This window comes from Vigna radiata, unplaced genomic scaffold (assembly GCF_000741045.1).
Source record: "Vigna radiata var. radiata cultivar VC1973A unplaced genomic scaffold, Vradiata_ver6 scaffold_70, whole genome shotgun sequence".
Taxonomy (NCBI): domain Eukaryota; kingdom Viridiplantae; phylum Streptophyta; class Magnoliopsida; order Fabales; family Fabaceae; genus Vigna; species Vigna radiata.
The window spans coordinates 990,823-1,009,510 of NW_014542367.1; the positions used below are offsets into that span (position 1 = coordinate 990,823).

The 18,688-nt window shown below is 35.5% G+C and overlaps 2 protein-coding genes across 3 annotated transcripts; one reads left to right on the plus strand and one right to left on the minus strand.

The window, feature by feature from the left end:
- Positions 1-1,489: 1,489 nt before the first annotated feature.
- On the minus strand, positions 1,490-2,638 carry LOC106779948. The gene has a single exon (XM_014668167.1). It carries the CDS (start codon positions 2,636-2,638, stop codon positions 1,490-1,492), a length of 1,149 nt encoding a protein of 382 aa, XP_014523653.1.
- Positions 2,639-6,932: 4,294 nt separating this feature from the next.
- Positions 6,933-18,099, plus strand: LOC106779983. 2 transcript variants are annotated; one of them, XM_014668206.2, is made up of 8 exons: positions 6,933-7,184; positions 7,452-7,934; positions 8,112-8,283; positions 10,852-11,155; positions 11,880-11,952; positions 17,153-17,243; positions 17,345-17,424; positions 17,564-18,099. In XM_014668206.2, exons 1-8 carry the CDS (start codon positions 7,116-7,118, stop codon positions 17,786-17,788), a joined length of 1,497 nt encoding a protein of 498 aa, XP_014523692.1. In that variant the 5' UTR covers positions 6,933-7,115; the 3' UTR covers positions 17,789-18,099. The 2 variants fall into 2 exon arrangements, with proteins under 2 accessions (XP_014523692.1, XP_022632498.1); XM_022776777.1 differs by having other exon boundaries at positions 7,474-7,934.
- Positions 18,100-18,688: the final 589 nt, after the last annotated feature.

Here is an 18,688-nt window from a genome sequence, read left to right on the forward strand (position 1 = left end):
CCAGCTTCGGTATGAATCGGGATAGGGCAGCAAGGCGTCCGACTAGTCGTTGTACCTCCTTTAGTTTGGTGGGGGTTGGCATCTCAAGTACCGCTCGACATTTATCTGGATTAGCTTCAATCCCTTTCCGTGTTCTCATAAAGCCTAGGAACTTCCCGGCAGATACTCCGAAGGTGCATTTCGAAGGGTTAAGCCGCATATTGTAATGTTGTATTTGTTGAAAAACTTCTGTCAGGTCTTGAAGGTGTTGCTGATGTGAATTACTATGTACAACCATGTCATCCACGTATACTTCCATGCATCTGCCTATCTAGTGATGGAAAATTTTGTTCATTGGACGCTGGTAGGTTGCTCCCGCATTCTTGAGGCCGAACGGCATTACCTGATAACAGTAGTTAGCCCGCTCGGTTATGAAGGCTATTTTTTCTTGATCCGGAGCGTACATCGGGATTTGATTATATCCTGAATACGCATCCAGAAAAATCATAACTTCGTGTCCAGAGACTCCATCAACTAGTCGATCCACATTGGGAAGAGGATATGAATCCTTGGGGCAGGCTTTATTGAGATCTGTGAAATCTACACACATTCGCCATTGTCCGTTCGCTTTTTTGACCATCACAACGTTGGCTAACCAGGTTGTATAAGGGATTTCACGAATGAACTTTGCCTTGGTTAACTTATTGATTTCCTCCTGTATGGCGTCCCTATTTTCGTCACCAAATCTCCGCTTCTTTTGTGCCACCAGTCGGGCTTCTTTGAAGATAGATAGCTTATGCATTAAGACGCTCGGATGTATCCCCGACATATCGGCTGTGCTCCATTTGAATAGCTTGAAGTTGGAACGTAACAGTTCTATCAAACTCTGTTCGTCTTCTTGTTGTAGTCCAACTCCAATAGTTGTTGTTTGATCGTCACCTCGCCCCAGTACGAACGTCTTGACATCGCCCTGGGGTTCAATCTGATCATCTGTGTTTGTCTTGGGATCTAGGTCGACAGTATGGTCTCCGATTGTCTGGCTTTGTTTTAAGGGACGAACGGTGTCATTTTCAATCCGGCAACATAACATTGTCGTGTTGTCTTCTAGTCTGCCTTTACTGTACATATGATTCCTTCTTCAGAAGGGAACTTCATCGCCAGGTGGGGAGTGGACACGATCGCACCGAAAGCATTCAGGCAAGGTCGTCCGAGAAGAGCGTTGTAGGCAGTATTAGCCTCTACCAATAGGAATCGTATGCGTAACTCCTTCGAGCATTCTCCTGTACCTAGTCGTGTATGTAGGTCCAGATATCCCCGAGTATCTACCCTTTCTCCGGCGAATCCTACGACCTGTTCATTAAAGGGGGCGATGATATCCTCAGAAAATTCCATTTTTTGGAACGTGGACCAATAAAGTATGTTGACTGAGCTCCCTTGGTCAATCAGGACTTTGCTAATATCGTATTGTGTTATCCGTGTGGTGATGACCATAGGGTCATCCTGGTCTGGATCAGGGGCATGGAAATCCGCGTTGGTGAACGTGATGTCCGGCATTGACAGTTGGTGGGTGACTCACATTGTGGACACTTTGCAAGTTTCTCAGGTGTCTTTTTCGAGCTGAGGATGAAGCTCCCCCTCCGGCAAACCCTCCAGAGATCGTATCGATGCGACCCCTGGCTGGTCTATCATGTGCTCTTCCTTGGGAACGGCTTCTCGAACGGTCTGTTGGTCGAATTTTCTCCGGACTTCTTCGAATGGGCTCCTTTCTGGGGGAGCGCCTTGTTAGGTTTGCTTTTTCTTGTACGAATTCTCGGAGGTATCCTGCGCAAATAAGCCTTTCCAGTTCATCTTTTAGTCCTTGGCATCCTTCGGTAGTGTGCCCCCTATTATCGTGGTATCGGCAGACCTTAGTGTCATCTGCGTCCGTGGGTTTCTGTCGTTTGTGTACGAAAATGAGGTTGGCTTGTAGGGCTTTTTCAAATACCCTTTCCCTTGATGTGTTGAGTTTTGCATAATGGTCATAGTGGGGACCTAACGGCACCGATAGGTTCCTTCGGAGGAATCTTTGCAGTTGATCTCTTTCACGGGGGCGCTTTACTTCTTTTGTGATTTCGTTCGTGGAGGTTTCTGATGGTTGTTTTCTGCGAGAGATTCTCTGATCTTCCATCTTGATGTATTCGGTCAACCTCTCTTGGAGCTCCTCCATCGTTTTGGGTTGTTTGACAAATAGGTGTTCCGAGACGTATCCTGGTTTTAGACAATTGGGGAGATTCCCGATTATAAATTCATGGTTAACACCTTTTGCTCGTCTTGCTGCTTCATTGTATATTTGTACGAACGCTCTCAAAGTCTCGTATTTGCCTTGTTTTATATTGACGAGTCCAGTGGGGGTTATCTCGTCTCTCCGGTTAATGGTGTACTGCTTTTTAAACAAGGTGATGACAGTGCGGAAGCTGTCAACCGAGTTAGGGGGAATAGTGTAATACCATTTCAGGGCTTCTCCTTTTATGGATTGGGAGAAGGCTCTGCATTTGACCGGGTCGCTCTTGGAGTAGTAAGCCATGGAGTCGATGAAGTTCCTGAGATGGTGCTCCGGGTCAGAAGTGCCATCAAACCTTTCAATGGGTGGAGGAGGTCTGTCAGGCATTTGGGCTTGCATGACGGCTTCAGTAAAAGCAATGGGTTGGGTGATCGATCATCCCGTGGAGGCGTGTGTCTGTCGCGTCCGTTATTCTGGTTTTCCTGAGTTTCGGACATCTCAGGAGTTAGGTGCCGTGCTCTCAGTCGGGCAATTTCTTCATTTTGTTTCTGTTGTGTGTCTTGCTGCTGACGTATAATCTGAGTCTGCTCTTCCACTTGCTTTGCTTGCACCTCAATTCGCATCGCCTATGCTTCTAACTGGCCTGCAACTCTCTGATCATGTTCATGGGGTTGTTGTTTTCCATACTCCTCGTGGTTACCATTGGGATTCCTCAAGTCTCGGCCCCACGGTGGGTGCCAAAATGTTTCGGGGTAAATTTTGAGACCGAGACACTGACCTAGATTCTGCTACTTTCTAGTACTGGATCGTTGACTTTCTCAATATAACGCCGCACGTTCTTCAAACCGCTCGTTGCACTTCAAGCTTTGACCGAGAGGGGGGGTACCTGCAAAGGTACTCCGACGCTTAAGTTAAACGTCTGTAGTAGGGCGTTGTCGGCTCTCAGCAAGGCAATGCTCAGAGTGAGAAAATTTGATAGAGGAATTGTTGTGTGACAATGACGAAAGTGAGAAGAGTGATGAATTCAAGCGTACCTTGTTTGGTGTCCTTGGTTCTCTTTTTATAGGCCTTGAAGTGATATAAGATTAACAGAATAAAATATAAACTAACTTACTTGATTACCCATAAACAGCTCCCTTTATATCTCTAATTAGATATTATTTGATTCTCCATATTGCGTTATTTGATTTTCAGTATTTTTAGTGAAATACCTTTTAATTTGTAGATGGACTCTCAACCCATTAGTCAGGGTTGGCCCGATTATGGCCCAGCATGATGACTGACTTATTATCTTGTTGACCGGTCGTTTAGAAACTACTCGAAGAAACTTACCGTACAATTTAAAAGTTATAGTTACAACAACAAGCATAACAACTAAAATCTACTTTTTGACAAATTTATACCTTTTTATTTAAATTACACTTATATTATTTAATTTCATTTACTTTTCTTCCATGTACCTTTAACTTTAAAATAATAAAAAATTAAATTATTTTTATATAAATATTTAAAGGTCTTCAATTACACATTTACTTTTATATAAATTCCATTTTTTATATAAATATTGTACTTCAATAAAAATAAAACAATTTTTGTGTAAAATAAATTTTTATGATTAAAATTAAATTTTCCAACTATAATATTTATTTTAAAACCTATAATAATACTTTTCAAGTTTTATCAACAAATTTTTATTATGATTAATTATTATCACAAATATAATTTTTCTTTTTAATTTTGTGATTTATTAAATTTATATATTAATCATTATTAATATTAATTTACTTTGAAAATTGAATTACACAAAAACCAATTTATTTGTTTTAAACTTAAATGCACAACCATAAAATAGAATAAAAAGTTTAAAAGTAGGGTCGATTGTATTATTTGTAACCAAACTGTGACGGTAAACAGTCAATATTTAGTTATAAAAATAAATAGGGTATTCCTCTCTCCACCTCTCCATTTTCTCCCTTCACCTCTCTAATTTTCTTCAATTTTTTTTTATTGCAACAATAACTTTTTTCTTTATCTTTTTTATCCTTTTAATTTTTTTTACTTTTAAACTCTCTCCTTACACCTTTTTCTTCTTGAACTTTTGAGTACGTCTCTTCTTCTCCCACATCTGTTTTGCCGCAAATTAAGATTAGGAAGTTACTTCCTCTGCCACCACATGCAAATTAGTGGATATGAGAGTCATCAACGAATCTTGACATCCGGAAACGGAATTCAAGATCTAGTTAACCTTTGAACTATTATTTCCAAAGATATTAATTATTTTCAGTTCAGAAAAACAAAACTAACCATTCACTTCCTATCAGAAAAACAAAACTAACCATTCACTTTCTATCCCTCTCTAGCTTTCACTTGTGATACGCGATAAGAGCAAATAAACTAAACATCACTCACCAATTCAAGCCTTACGCCTCAACATTCATAGAAACACAATCTCAACCAACAATACATCAGCCAAAAACAAAATTAAAAGGCAGAGAGCCAAAAGTTTAGTTTTTACAGTTCAAAATAGCATCAATTCAACTCGCGATATGCTCTGCCACGAGACCGCCACTCTACACTTGTTCTTGTGCGCCCAAGTGTTGTTATTCCTTCTCCAATTCCAAACCTCCAATGTCTCTTCCCCTTTCCCACGTGGCACGAAGAACGAAGCTCTCGAAGCGGCAACTGCGATCCACGCCAATCCGATTGAAAAAATCGATTCCAATTCAGATTTTGTATCCCTTCCTTGGCCTTGGATGAGAATACAGACAGGAAAACCTCTCTAGTGGAAGTTCCAACGCGAGCCAACATCAAAGTGAGTGCGAACACGCCACAAATGTTGTCACTGTTAATGACAGTGAGATTGAGGGCTAGGAGCTTGGACGAGCAGGTCGCAGCGTCAACGCCAACATCTTCCTCCTCATACCCGCACACAGAAAACTAGCAACAACATACATTTACAGAACATGCTTCATGCGGAAGAAGAAATGAACAAACTAACTAAACAAGCTTCCCTATCAAGCGGAAGAAGAGACGTAGAAACTAACCTCTCCTAAACCAAGGCAGAAACGAAGCACCACCACCGAACACACCGCCGCACACACTCGCCGCCTCGCCGCACACATGAGCCACACTGCTGCACACACCAAAAACTACATAGCACCACCACGCGAAATGCATAGATAAATAAAAGAGGACGATTGGGAGAGTTGGGAGTAAAAGGTTAAAAAAAATGAAACGGATTTAGGTGAGTGAGAAGGGGAAACAGATTTAGGTGAGAAGAGGAGGTGGGAGTGTTGTGTTCCTGTTAGTGAGTGAAACAGAAAATAGAAAAGTAGAAATCTAAGATTATTTAATTAAAGAGGATTAAAAAGTAAAAAATAAAGTAAAAGAAAAAGTTATTTTGGTAATATAAAAAAAATTACAGAAAATACAGAAAATACAGAGAGGTGCAAGGTGGAAACACGAAGGTGAAAGAAATAACATCCAAATAAATAAAGTAGCATACGGCCCATTCAGATATTTTTTTAGAAGAATATAATTAATAAAAAAAATCAAATATTAATATTAATAATATATTAGCCAATAATAATAAAACACATTTGTTTCGCATATTTGAGTTAAAAGATTGGCTTAATTACTTATTTAGATGTGATTTGATAGATCGGTTAATTTTCATCTCATCGTTACATTTTAGTCTTGATTAGTTTTTAATTTATTAAAAAGGTTTAATTAGATCGTGTTAAAAAAATTTCAATTTTCCTAATTATATTGTTTAAAAAATATAAACTATCATATCATGATAATATTACGTGATAATATTGCATATTAGTATATTTGTCACACATGTTAGTGTCACATCATATCAATATACTATCACATAATACGATCATTACTTAATACTTAATAATTTATGTTTTTTTTCTAAATTAAAAACAAATTAAAATTTTTTTAATTATGAGTTGATATATACATGACATTAATACTAATTTAACAAAAAAAAAAAGTCAAATTAATTTTTTTAAAATTAGAAAACTAAGTTAAACCCAAACTTAATAAAAAACAAAAATAACCAAATCAACAACTAAATTTAATTTAATTCAACCTGAGCCGCACAAACCCTTACCTTTTTTTTATATCCTCTATTTTCATTATATCAATTTTCTTTTAGTTTTACTATTGCTTCACTTATCAAAGGATAAGAAAAAGACTATTATTATAGCAGGCTCATGTTATCGTTATAAACATGTTTCGATTCCCTTTAGTTGCGATGCAAAACTGATCAAATACAAAATCAATGTTAAAAAAAAAAAACGCAGCTTTAATCTCTTAAAATAAAATTCAAGCTAAACTAGTAGATGTTTAATTAATTAATTTATTTTACATGTAAACTTATTTTAATTAATGAATATTAAATTAAATTATTATATTTTATTTAAATTTTTATATGTACTTTTAACATTAAGAATTTATAAATGTATGTTTTAGAATTAAAATAGTTTTATTAATACTTCAAATGATTAAATTTGGAAGTAGTTTAATCAGTTTAAGAAAAGATTGGAGTCTGAAAAAATTGAAAGTGATAACAAAGACAGTGGAAGTGTGATAAAAGGGACAAATGACAGGTTGGCGGATGATAATAATTGCCGTTCCAATTCTCAAAAAATCATAATTTCAATTTTTTTAATATTCTCGAAACTTTAGTTAGCACATTGTTCATGCTACAACCCATCATTCCTTTCTCTTTCCTCTTCCTTTCCTGCAAACACCATTATTCTATTTTGTTGCATCTGAGGGGTGATGGTATCATTATCAATGACTTCAGTTTTGCCCCTTCTTCTTAGAACTACCATTTTACTTTTCTCAGAATCTGTCTTTGATGGACAAGGCAGTTGCTGAACTTCAACGTGAGGCAGCAGATCCTGCTATTCTTCATCACCATCATCAGGTGATTTTGCCAAACCCTCTTGTTGAAATCTTCCATGGTGAAAACTGAAACCCCTTTTTACTTGTGCCATGATTGCTCTTCACACCAAATGGGTTTCATTTGGTTTGAGCCACAGAGGGACCAAGATAATGCAAAGTTCATTTTTTTACCATATGGGTAGAGGAGAATTTTGCCTTTTCTTTTCTCCTTCTTTGGAAAAAGGAAAACATTTACTTCATTATGTGTGTTAGTTTACAGTGAAATAGTTTTGATGCCCTATTTTTTTAGTGTTGTGCTGGAAATGGGATAGGTGACAGTACCTCCTTGATTCTAGAGTCCAGAAGACCACATCTCTCCTCTCTGCAAATACCAGCAAGGTCAGTGGAAAATGCATTATCCTCTTTCACAAAGACAGATGGTCCTACATTGATATCAAGTCCAGGTTCCAGTAGAGGACTTCCCCCAAGGCCAAATTCAGCAAGAGTCAAGTCCACTATGAAAAGTTTGCTCTCTGAGAGGAGCTTTAGGGCTAAGAATGGTTCACAAGATAGTGAAAGGACAGTTCTTATTGTTCCTGATAACTTACCATCAGATTGTCCTGTGGATAAGCCTTCAACATCTAAGCCTTCAACTTCAAGGTCCCTTTCTCTTAACAAGATTCTGTTTGCTTCATCAAGCAAAGCCACACATTCATTGCCAGTTACTCCAACTGCAAATTCAGGTGCAGAGATTGTACAAGGAAGACATCCAGGGTGTGATTCTGATTTAACTGTATGGTTCTTCTGTTCCCATTCTTGTTTCATGCCCTCAAAACAAATACTTTCATACCAATCTAAATAATGTGGGTGCTAACTCATAGACAAAGCTTTTCTACATTTTTTTTTTCGTATACATGGTATTTGATGCTTCATATATGTTGCATTGATGATGAATTTTCATTCTGAACAGAAAATGGAAGTAAATCAGCACATTACTCGATCGGTTTCCGTTCCGGTTAATATCAAAGCCGCTAATTTAAGACGTGCAGATTCTAGAAGGTTGGTTCGTGTAATTTCGGCAAGATCACTTCTATCAACTGGCGAAGGCATCTCAACTCAGAATTCTTCCGGATCAGAGATTGGTAATCTTCATCATATATGGAATCTATATTACATTTTTTCTAGGTATCTTAATTAGGATTTTTTTTTTTTTTGAAAAGTAACACTTAAGTGTTTGGCAAGTGTTCAACACAATGAAAACTATATATGAGATTCATAGAAGAAATATGGACTAAGCTCAAAATACAAATAAGAAATAATAACAAATTAATTAAAAATAAAAGATAAATATAAAATAAAATTAATATATCTAACACTCTCCCTTAAGCTAGTACATACAAATCTTGTGTACCAAACTTCTTACTAATATAATTCATAAAATTTAGTGAAAATATATGCTTTTACACTCGAGTGACACCAAATTACTAATGATTTACTAGACGACCTAGAAGACGAAATACCAACTCAAAAGACTCTCCTGAACAACAAATCTGGGAGGATGTTCCATGTAAATCTCTTCTTGCAAATAGCTGTTGAGGAATGCATGGTTGACAATCCAAAAACCATCTTTTCCATGGGAGAAAGCGTATACGGAAGGGTTAAACGCAGTAGTGACAAAAGGGAGGTTAGAAGGGACGACAGAGGAAGAAGTCATGGATGAACAGAGAGAGAATCCATAAAACTCTAAGATTCTCCAATCAAGGCACCTGAAAAACAAAAAAGAGCAACCTCGATCATAAAGGCGTCGTTGATGACATGGTGGTCGCCTGCCGAGACAATCAAAACCATGTGATTGTCGATCGAAACTAGAACTCCAGTAATGGCACGGTAAACGATGGCGGTTAAGAAGTGGACTTAAGCCTAACTCAACCCTACAAAACCGACTTGTAAGGTGAGGTTTCCACCCACTTATATACTCTAAATTGGCCTTATCTTTACTCGAAGTGAGACTTCCAATACATCCCCTCATGCCGAGGTATACATATCTCGAGCGTGAGACTAGACATTAATGGGTGGTCCCATAACGGGTGAAACAAGATGCCCAACAAACAACAAATATCGTTAGGATATAGGTTCTAAGCTAGTTTTGATACCATATTGAATATAGCGAAAACTATATGAGATTAATCTCCCTTGTGTTAAATATACACAGAGGGTTCTCTATTTATAATAGAAGAAATATGGGCGAAGTCCAAAATACAAATAAGAAATAATAACAAATTAACTTAAGATAAAAGATAAATATAAAATAAAGATAATATATCTTACAACATGCAATATTTTTTCTAAGACACTGAACCATAAAAGATTAGCAATGTGATCCGTAGAGGAAGGAAAAGATAGGAGTAATAATTTAATATTAGAGTCTTAGTAAAACATTGAGTACTCTCTTCTTTTGAAGTGAAGGTGTGAGGTAGATTCTCAAGAAAGTGCCCATGCTTACATGTATCAAGTGATCCAAGCTGCTGATAGCCGTTCCTTCAAGTTTTGTTTAATATGTGATCTTGAGGATAGTAATGCTTCCTACCTTTTATAGAAAAGGAGCGATAGAACTTGAGAAATAGTAGATTTGGAGAAATAGTAGATTTGGATGGTATCTAGTTTTGGATGGATGCATCTTAGTTGACTACTGAATAATGAAACTCAAATTGAAATATTGTTCTGGAATTTATTGTTGTTATTTGTGGCCAATTTATTGGCTAAAATCTAAATGATTGTTGTGGATGAATCAAAGCAGAAACAGTTGTTTGAAATCATGACAGTCCCTGAAGTAGTAACTTGCCAACATTTTCAGGCTTTGTAGTGAATATCCCTTTTACATATCTTGAATTTATTTATTAGCTCTCCACTCTTGAAATTTATACCAGATTTGGCTTTCTCTATGGGTTAGGGAAGTATTTTATACTTGTGACTGTCTTACAGATATTGGATTAGTATTTTAAATCGTAAATGTGCCGTGTATTCTGTTTGCAGATAATCCACATTCATCTTATTCCATAACGAGAAATAGAATTGCCAAAGAATTTATTGAAGGTTTTAATTTTGCTAAATGCAATGGTAGATGAAAGATAAGCAGTAAATAGTAGTTCTGTTCACTGTTTATAGTATAACCATATCATAATAAAAGTACAAAAGTTTCTTTATTCTAGAATACTCTATAATAACAACAGCAACGAAACCTAATTTAGAATTCTCCTTTTCTGAAGCAAAGGTGTTTTAATGGTTTGTCGTAAAGTTTATTCTGTTTTCACGATTAAACTTATTGAATAAATTTTATATTCTTTTTCTAACTCTTCTTTGGGTTAAACTCAGGCATTTTTTTGTAATGAAATTATCAGTAACTTTGTATTTATTTTTTCCATTTCCCTATTCTTTTACCTTTGCCTTCTGTTCTCTGCTTCTGTGGTCATGTGCCTCATTGTTCACATATTGCAAACATGGATGTTGATGCCTCTTGTCCCCATTATGTTCTAACAAAAGATGGCATCAAACCATACTATTTATTTTTTTGATATCTTCGAAGATGCTGTATGAGCATTCCGTAGAGGTTATATTTCCTTGGATTATTTGAACATTGCTTATGCATGAAAGGAGAATGGAAACTGTATACTATTTCCTAACCTAGTATTTTCACACTATTTCATTTCCAGTTGTTGAAGATACTTCTGAGGATATTCCAGAGGAAGACGCAGTTTGTAGGATTTGTTTGGTAGAGCTTGCAGAAGGAGGTAATACTCTTAGGATGGAATGCAGTTGTAAAGGTGAGCTTGCACTTGCTCACCAAGACTGTGCAATAAAGTGGTTTAGTATCAAAGGAAACAAAACCTGTGACGTCTGCAAGCAAGAAGTCCTTAACCTCCCCGTAACACTCTTGAAAATTTCTAATCCTCAAACTGTTTCTCCACAGCCAATGAATGCACCACGACCACAGCAGATAGAGGTGACTTCTTATAGGTGAATTCAATTTCTAAAATGATACGGTAATTTTGTGTTCAATATCAAACCAACAAGTTAACATAGGAAAGACGAAAAATTATTGGACTCAATTGTTGGATCTTGTGATCTAGACTTAAAAATCGTCTAGGACAATAAGTTCCAACAACAGTTTTCATTATTTTAATTTTTATTTTGACACGAAGACCAGTTGTAGGGGTTTTTAGGTTTCATTAGCTGCAAGTTAATTTACATATTTAATCCTCGAAAACCTATTGTAGCTCATAATGAGACTGCTCCAAATTATGGTGAAAATTCCAAGCTTCACCAAACTAGTTAGAAAGACTAATCCATATGTAATTGGCTTATGGCCAGTGTTACAAACTCTTGAAGTTATGGGGAAAGCTGAATTGTATGTCTAAAGCAGACCGTAATAGGATTGTATTATAAACTCTTAAGCATAATAATAGTAATGATCTCCTAATAGGTTTCAATGGATGTACTGGTTATTTTTAAAGAAGGGAAATGCTTTAGGCTATGGAGAAAGTCCCAAAACTCACCAACCAACCAAAAAGCTTACTTCGTATTTGGCTGATGAGTTGTGTAATAAAATATGTGGAAGTTATATCTGAATTTGAACAATGTCTCGCAGTTGTCAGGAAACAATGCGTTGCCATGTGTACAAAATTGTGATAAATCAGTGACTAGTTCCGACTTTCTATTCTAATCATAATGTACCGTGCAGGATATGGCAGGATTTATCAGTACTTATCTTGGTCAGCATGCTTGCATACTTTTGTTTTCTTGAGGAACTACTGGTATGCTACTGATCTCGGTGACACTGGCAAAAATTGTCGGATAATTTTTTGCTTGTATTATGCAAATGAAGCTAACAAAGTAGCCTTGTGTTGACACTCTTTAATATTATAAGATTTATTGGGAAAAAACGGAAATTTCATATTGACTAGAAATAATACCAGAACAAAATCCTTACTTTATAAGTTGGAATTGTATTAGACCTAAATCACTTTGTAATTTGATATTGGAATGTATTGTAGATTCACTATAAAGGTCAGTCACCATGTTACACTCGTACCAAAACAGTAGTCCTGGACACATTTGATGTATTGGGGAAAACCTAAGTCCCAGGTTGCTTAGAGATAATACTAAAATATAGTATATAAATGGTTCTTATGCTCAATTGACAAGTTAGTTTTGTATAGTTGAGTAGGTCTATACAATTTTGTAAGAAGCTTAAAATTGAACATTCAATCCAGAAAGGATGAAGGAAAAAGTTTCAAGCTATTGTAGGGTAAAATTTTATGGCTTGCTGGCCTTTTCTCATTAATTATACGAAAATCGGATCCTTTACAAGCACAGGAAATTTGTCCTAAAGGGTAGTCTAAGTATCCTGGTAGTTACTGCATAAAAATTTCAAAAAGTCACGAACTTTTTGAAATACTGGCTTGAATATAAATTGTTTGGAAAATTAGCAATTTTAGGAGTGTAATTTTTTTGAGAACACCAAACATGCAATTACCCAAAGCTAGAAATTTTCGACATGACACTCATAATTTTAAGATATGTTTGACTATTTCATTATTCATTGTCCTGGAATTGGACCAATGCATGTCAATCATTCTCCACGATCAATATTTTCTGCTGTAGAGGCAAATTCTTTTGCCTGGAATGGTTATAAAATGAATTAGGAAGTCTGCAGATTTATAGGTATAGCAGTGTGGCTACTGAGTTTTAATAGACACCCTACTACTGTAAAGACTGAATCATGTCACCCCCTAATCTAACCCAACTAAGCATTTTTTTTGTACTCTCGTTAATATTGTCAGAAACAAACAGAACCTGATTAACCCCAAATATCACAGATTACTCTACGATATCTTTGAGTCACCTTTGAGAGAACATTGCTGGCAAGAAGCTAAGAACAGGGAATGTCTAGAGAGGCCCTTAACTGTGAACATTTTCAATGATGAGTGTGATGACCTATAGTGAAAATAAAAACTCTACAAAGAGAAATAGAAAGATTCAGATCGCTTTGAGGTGGATTGCACAAAAATTTAGTAGGAGTAAATTTCATAGGAAAGGCCTCTTTTAGAATATTTACTCTATTTAGCAATGTTAGAGTATTTATTCTATTTATCATTATTGTATCAGAACTATCCTATTTTGTATCAAAACTCTCTTATATATAGAATGAGAGTGAGAGGGATTTTTCAAGCCCTCAAGAATTATTATATAGTTTCAATCTCAGGTTAGTATCAGAGCAGGTTATTTGAGTCTCTTCCTACTCTGTTTTTGTTGTCGCTGGTGACCTTAAAAATTTCATCTTTTCTGCCTCAATGACTCTCCTAATAATATCAAATATTTCCAGTGCTTTTTTTAGTTGTTTCCCACTATCCGCCACCATCTACCGCCATGCGTTCCACATCTGTCCAATGTTCACTGCTGTTGGCGTTGTACTTTTCTCTGGCAAAGACAAGGGTTAGTCGTGCCTCAAGGAGTGTGACTCAACCCTGGCAATCCTCCTCCTAGAAGCCTTTGCACGTGTTGCCACACACGGATTCTCTCTAGTCCGCTTCCGTAGTGTGTTTGTCACGAGCCACCCTCCCGATGTCGGAATCATTCCGTGCCACATCCGGTCGTCTCGCCAGACCTCCATCTCTCTGTTCTGACCCTCCATAGCATCTTCGTCTTCTCTCTTTCTCACTAGATTCGTAGTACACTTCCGCAATGGGTCGACGACGATCCAGCTCAGCCGTGGGGAGGAGAGGAACCAACCCCTGGGGTTTTGCCTCGCGTTTTCACTTTGTCGCATTCCCTCTTTGTTCTCCGACGAGGGAACTCATGTTGCAAACTCTTGCATGTGCTACTCTCGGTCTCACATAGCCTTCTAATATCTAAAACCCTAAGTCTTACCAAGCAAGTCGTATTGTTGTTCGACTGCAATCTCGCCTGGTACAAAACGTGTTAGAGCAGGTAGAGGCTGACCATACACTGTTTCGAACGGAGTGCATTTTGCCGATCCTTGGTGTTGTAATTAGAAAAAATATTTATAGAACCTTCGTAATTAGAGAAAACATGTGTATGATCTTCCAAATTATTTTGTTTCCTTATTTCCCTTTCTAGAAGATTAGATTGCTACAAATAGAGGTAAGAAGAATGTAATTATGATTGAAAATAATAAAATCGTTCTTGATGTCGCCAGATACAATATTTTCTCGAATGAAATAGTTAATCTCAATGTGTTTGGTCCTCTCATGAAAGACATGAGGGACATCTCTAAACTATTACTCTCTAAGCAATTGCTTAAACACAAACAAGTTCACAAGTGACTAAGGGCATAGCTCTATATTTTGGTTTTGCTTTAGATCTTGTCATAACACTTTGTTTCTTACTCTTCCAAGTGATCAAGTTATCACCAATGGAGACACAATACCCGAAAGTAAATATTCTATTAGAAGGAGATCCTACCTAATCAGCATTTGAATAGCAAACAACTTTTGTATGGTTATTGGAACCATATAACAAACATTTTCCATGAGATCCTTTAATATACTTTAATATACAAATGATTGTATTCTCGTGATCTTCACATGGGGAATTGAGAAATTGGCTTACCACATTGATTGCAGTGGAAATGTTAGGATGAGTAATTGTAAGGTAATTTAATTTACTAACCAAACTTCTATACTGGTCAGGATCTAAAATAGGCTCCCCTTGATTTGGTTGGAGTTTGGTATTAGGATGCGTGGGTTTGTCAACAAATTTTGAATTCATCAACCGAGTGTTTTCTAAAATATCTAATGCATACTTTCTTTATGATATAACAATGCATGTTAGAATCGCACAACAAAATATTAATGTGTAGATACAACCAAGACGGGGTGAATTGGTTTACTTTGTAAAAGTTGTGCCTTTTAAAAATTTTCTCTTTTTATAAACTGATTTTATAAGAATAGTTTACTTTAAACAAGAGCAACAAAGTTAAAGAGTGTAGGGAAAGAGAAGCTTGCACAAACAATTTTATACTGGTTTGGATCACAAGATCCTATGTCCAGCTGTAAATCTCTCTAAAGATTAACTAATAACTAAAAATAACCAGAACTTACAACAACAAAGAGTAAAAGATAGAAAGCACCTCTCTTGAAGACACAAGAGATGAATACCACTTCCTTTGACAAACAAAAGGATGGACAACTTATCCTAGCCACAACAGCTGTGCATAGTCACTTACACACACTTAGTGAAAACACATAGTCACTTACACACACTTAGTGAAAACACTTCCTTCTGCGAGCACTAGGTATTTCAAGATCTTTTCTAAAAGGACACAGAGTTTCTTAGCAAAAGCACTAAACATCTCAAAAAGAATTAATAATTCGAAATTTTTTGGAGGCAAAGTTTTTGTAGACCCAAATTTGAAAGTTGGTTAGAAGAGTCATTTCGTAACTGTCACTGATAATTGATTATTATAAGTGATAAATGATTATTGCAGAGACTTTTTCAAAAAATCATGTCTCTATGTGATAATCGATATTCCATAGGCTTTTTGCCAATTTTGGAATTAACTGGGATAATCCTTATCACTTGTGATAATTGATTATTCTAGAGCCTTTATAAAATAATGTTTTCTGATGAGGGTCTACGCAACCTGGTGTGTATCTTTCTTAGCTAAGTTTAATGTACAACTATAAATGACTTATTACAAAAGCTTTAAATTGAACAACAAATTCTTCTAACTTCAAATACAAAGTGTTAAATTCATCATCAAAACATTCTTGACTTCAGTTCTTCCTTTGCTAACAAACCATAGTTGGATTGTGCTACATCAATATCCAAAAAATATCTGAGTTTATCAAGATAATTGATTTGAAAATGGTGGCAAAGGTGTTGTTTCATCTAGTAGATGCCATAGTGGTCACTTCCTCTAGGATCAATATCATCAATATATACTATCAAATAGACACATCTATCACTTGAGTGACAGTAAAAGACTCGTTGAACAATGATACTAAATTTTCCAAATCAGACCCTAGAAATTTAAATTGAAACACCTTATACTTTTTACCACTTTGCAATTTATCTATAATGTTGTTGTATTAGTCAAATCACTCATTAGTGAAATATGCCATGTCACATAAACAGATTCCATTTATTCGACAATTTAATACTTGTATTGGTACTATGGAAGTTTAGGAATGGGGAGAAAATAGAAAAAAAAAATCAATAATGTTATGTACTTCGATGCATTACAGTAAGATGTCATGTGATAATAAAACCTAAGGCATTCACCCTATTTATATTAATAATCCTAACTAAATAAGTAGACAAGTAAATAGTAGATTGACTCTAATGATATAATTTGGGAAATATTGTCTATGTAATTAGGGTTTGCTCTCGTATTTTATTATAGGTAGATTGATTGTAATCCCTGAATTTATAGGGTAATAAGATGGAGAGGAAACAAGTATTATCGATTCTGAGTGAGACTTATACATTGAAAGGTGAAGTAGTTCCCAGTTACTTAAGCCCTGTATAAAGATCAGTGAGTTACCAGAGTGGTGAGCTGTAAACTAACTAAACCTTTCAGTTGCAACTGACTAAGAAAAGAGGGCAGCAAGAGTAAAACTAACAGAAAAGAAAATACGTCTTAGGGAACTCAAGCATGATACTGGTAGGACGGATCACAAAGGATGGTACTATTTAGATACCATGTTAGAAATATGAGATTTTGTGCTGTGATGTATTACAATAACATGTAACGTGATGATTAAACAGTTGACCTTTGTTTGTACTAACCAATTAAGGAAACAAATCATAAAATATTAGAAAAAAATGGAAAAACTAAGAAAATAAGGAAACAAAATGTAAAGCATTATTTATTTCAATACTCTAAAGTATAATGCTCTATGGTCTTGCCCCATCTTCCCCTTTATTTCCTTGTTTCTCCAAACATGTTTTGTTGGATGGAAATGTCTGACTCTATATTTTTTGTACCAGGTTTCAGATATGGGCACTCATGCCCTTGCTATTTCATTGCCTTTCTCCTGTGTTTTGGGACTCCTTTCATCTATGATTGCTTCAACAATGGGTAAACTTGCTTTTATCTTCCTTAGCATGTCAAAGTTATTTTTGTTCTCATCATGTTCTGTTTCAACCATGGGTAAACTCTCTTGAATGTTTCGGTTGCAGTGAACGGTAGTTACATGTGGGCCTATGCTTGCTTCCAGTTTGCAATTGTCATCCTGTTTGCTCATGTGTTTTACACAATAGTAAGAGTATTTGGTTTCTGACCTATCTTAATGTTTCTGCACCTTATTGAAAAGTTTTATCCAAGTAGGACTTTTGTCATTTTGGTGCAGGTACACAAAATTTAAATTATGTAACACACCCTTCTTTTTACTTTTGTAGCTTAATGTTAATGCCATTCTCTCAGTTCTTCTCTCCTCATTCACTGGATTTGGGATTTCAATCAGCTTGAATACTCTGGTAACGGAATATGTTAGATGGAGAATGAGAAGATTGATTCAATCTTCTACAACACAGCAACTGCGTCGTGATCATGCACACCAGCAGCAAGAACATCAAAGATTGCATCCTCAACTGCAAAGGCCGCAGCATGAGCAGCACCAATGACAGTATCCTTTGCAAATATGGAGAACTGTTTGCTTATAGTTTAGAAGCTACCAAGATTTGGCATTTCCACTTTCGTGTGAAGCTAAATATATGAATGAATCTATCATGAGCTGTATTTTGTAACTGCAACTACAGAAGGGTGGTGGGAGCTTTCTATACCTACCATAGATGTTATGTTTTTTTATCATTACATTCATACTGAACTAATTTGAAGATATGGCTATTTATTGGACCGACAATATTTTCTCATCCCAATTGAAAGTGTAAATTGAAGTGCTCCTTAAATTTTTAATGCTGAGATTTGTACACAATGCAAAATCTTAAAGCTCCTTATTTCTTTGTCACCATGCTTGCTCGAGAATGTAATATATTTGTTATCCTTCCCTACCAACATAATTGTTTTATAATTATATAATTTTGTAATCATGGGTTTATAGAATTATAATATTATAGAATTATAAAACCATAAAATAAAAAGGTTATAAATATATTAAATTATAAAATTATAAAACTACAAAAAAATAGTAATATTATAAAATAACAAAATTATAAACTATAAAATTGTAGAAATATAAAATTATAAAATTATAAAGATATAGAATTATAAAATTATAAATTTATAAAACAATAAAATGATAAAACTATGAAAATATCAAATTATAAAAATATAATAGAAAACGATAAACATAAAGAATTATAGAAATATAAAATTATAAAATTCTAAACCTATCCGTAATTTTAAAATTTTACAATTTTATAATTTTATAATTCTATAATTATATGATTTTAGATTTTCTAATTCTATGATTTTATGATTTTATTGTTGGAAAACAGGTAGACTTCGTTTTAACACCAAAAGGGGGTGGATTGATGGGTTTTCAAAATCAGAGTCTTTTCGCG

What these genes read in the sequence shown, in the direction of transcription:
- LOC106779948 (XM_014668167.1), bottom strand. Translation starts at nt 2,638, where the DNA reads ATGCAAGCCCAAATGCCTGACAGACCTCCTCCACCCATTGAAAGGTTT.
- LOC106779983 (XM_014668206.2), top strand. Translation starts at nt 7,116, where the DNA reads ATGGACAAGGCAGTTGCTGAACTTCAACGTGAGGCAGCAGATCCTGCT. An exon ending in GGTGTGATTCTGATTTAACT is followed by an intron (nt 7,935 to 8,111) that starts GTATGGTTCTTC and finishes CATTCTGAACAG; the next exon opens with AAAATGGAAGTAAATCAGCA. An exon ending in CTCATGTGTTTTACACAATA is followed by an intron (nt 17,425 to 17,563) that starts GTAAGAGTATTT and finishes TTACTTTTGTAG; the next exon opens with CTTAATGTTAATGCCATTCT.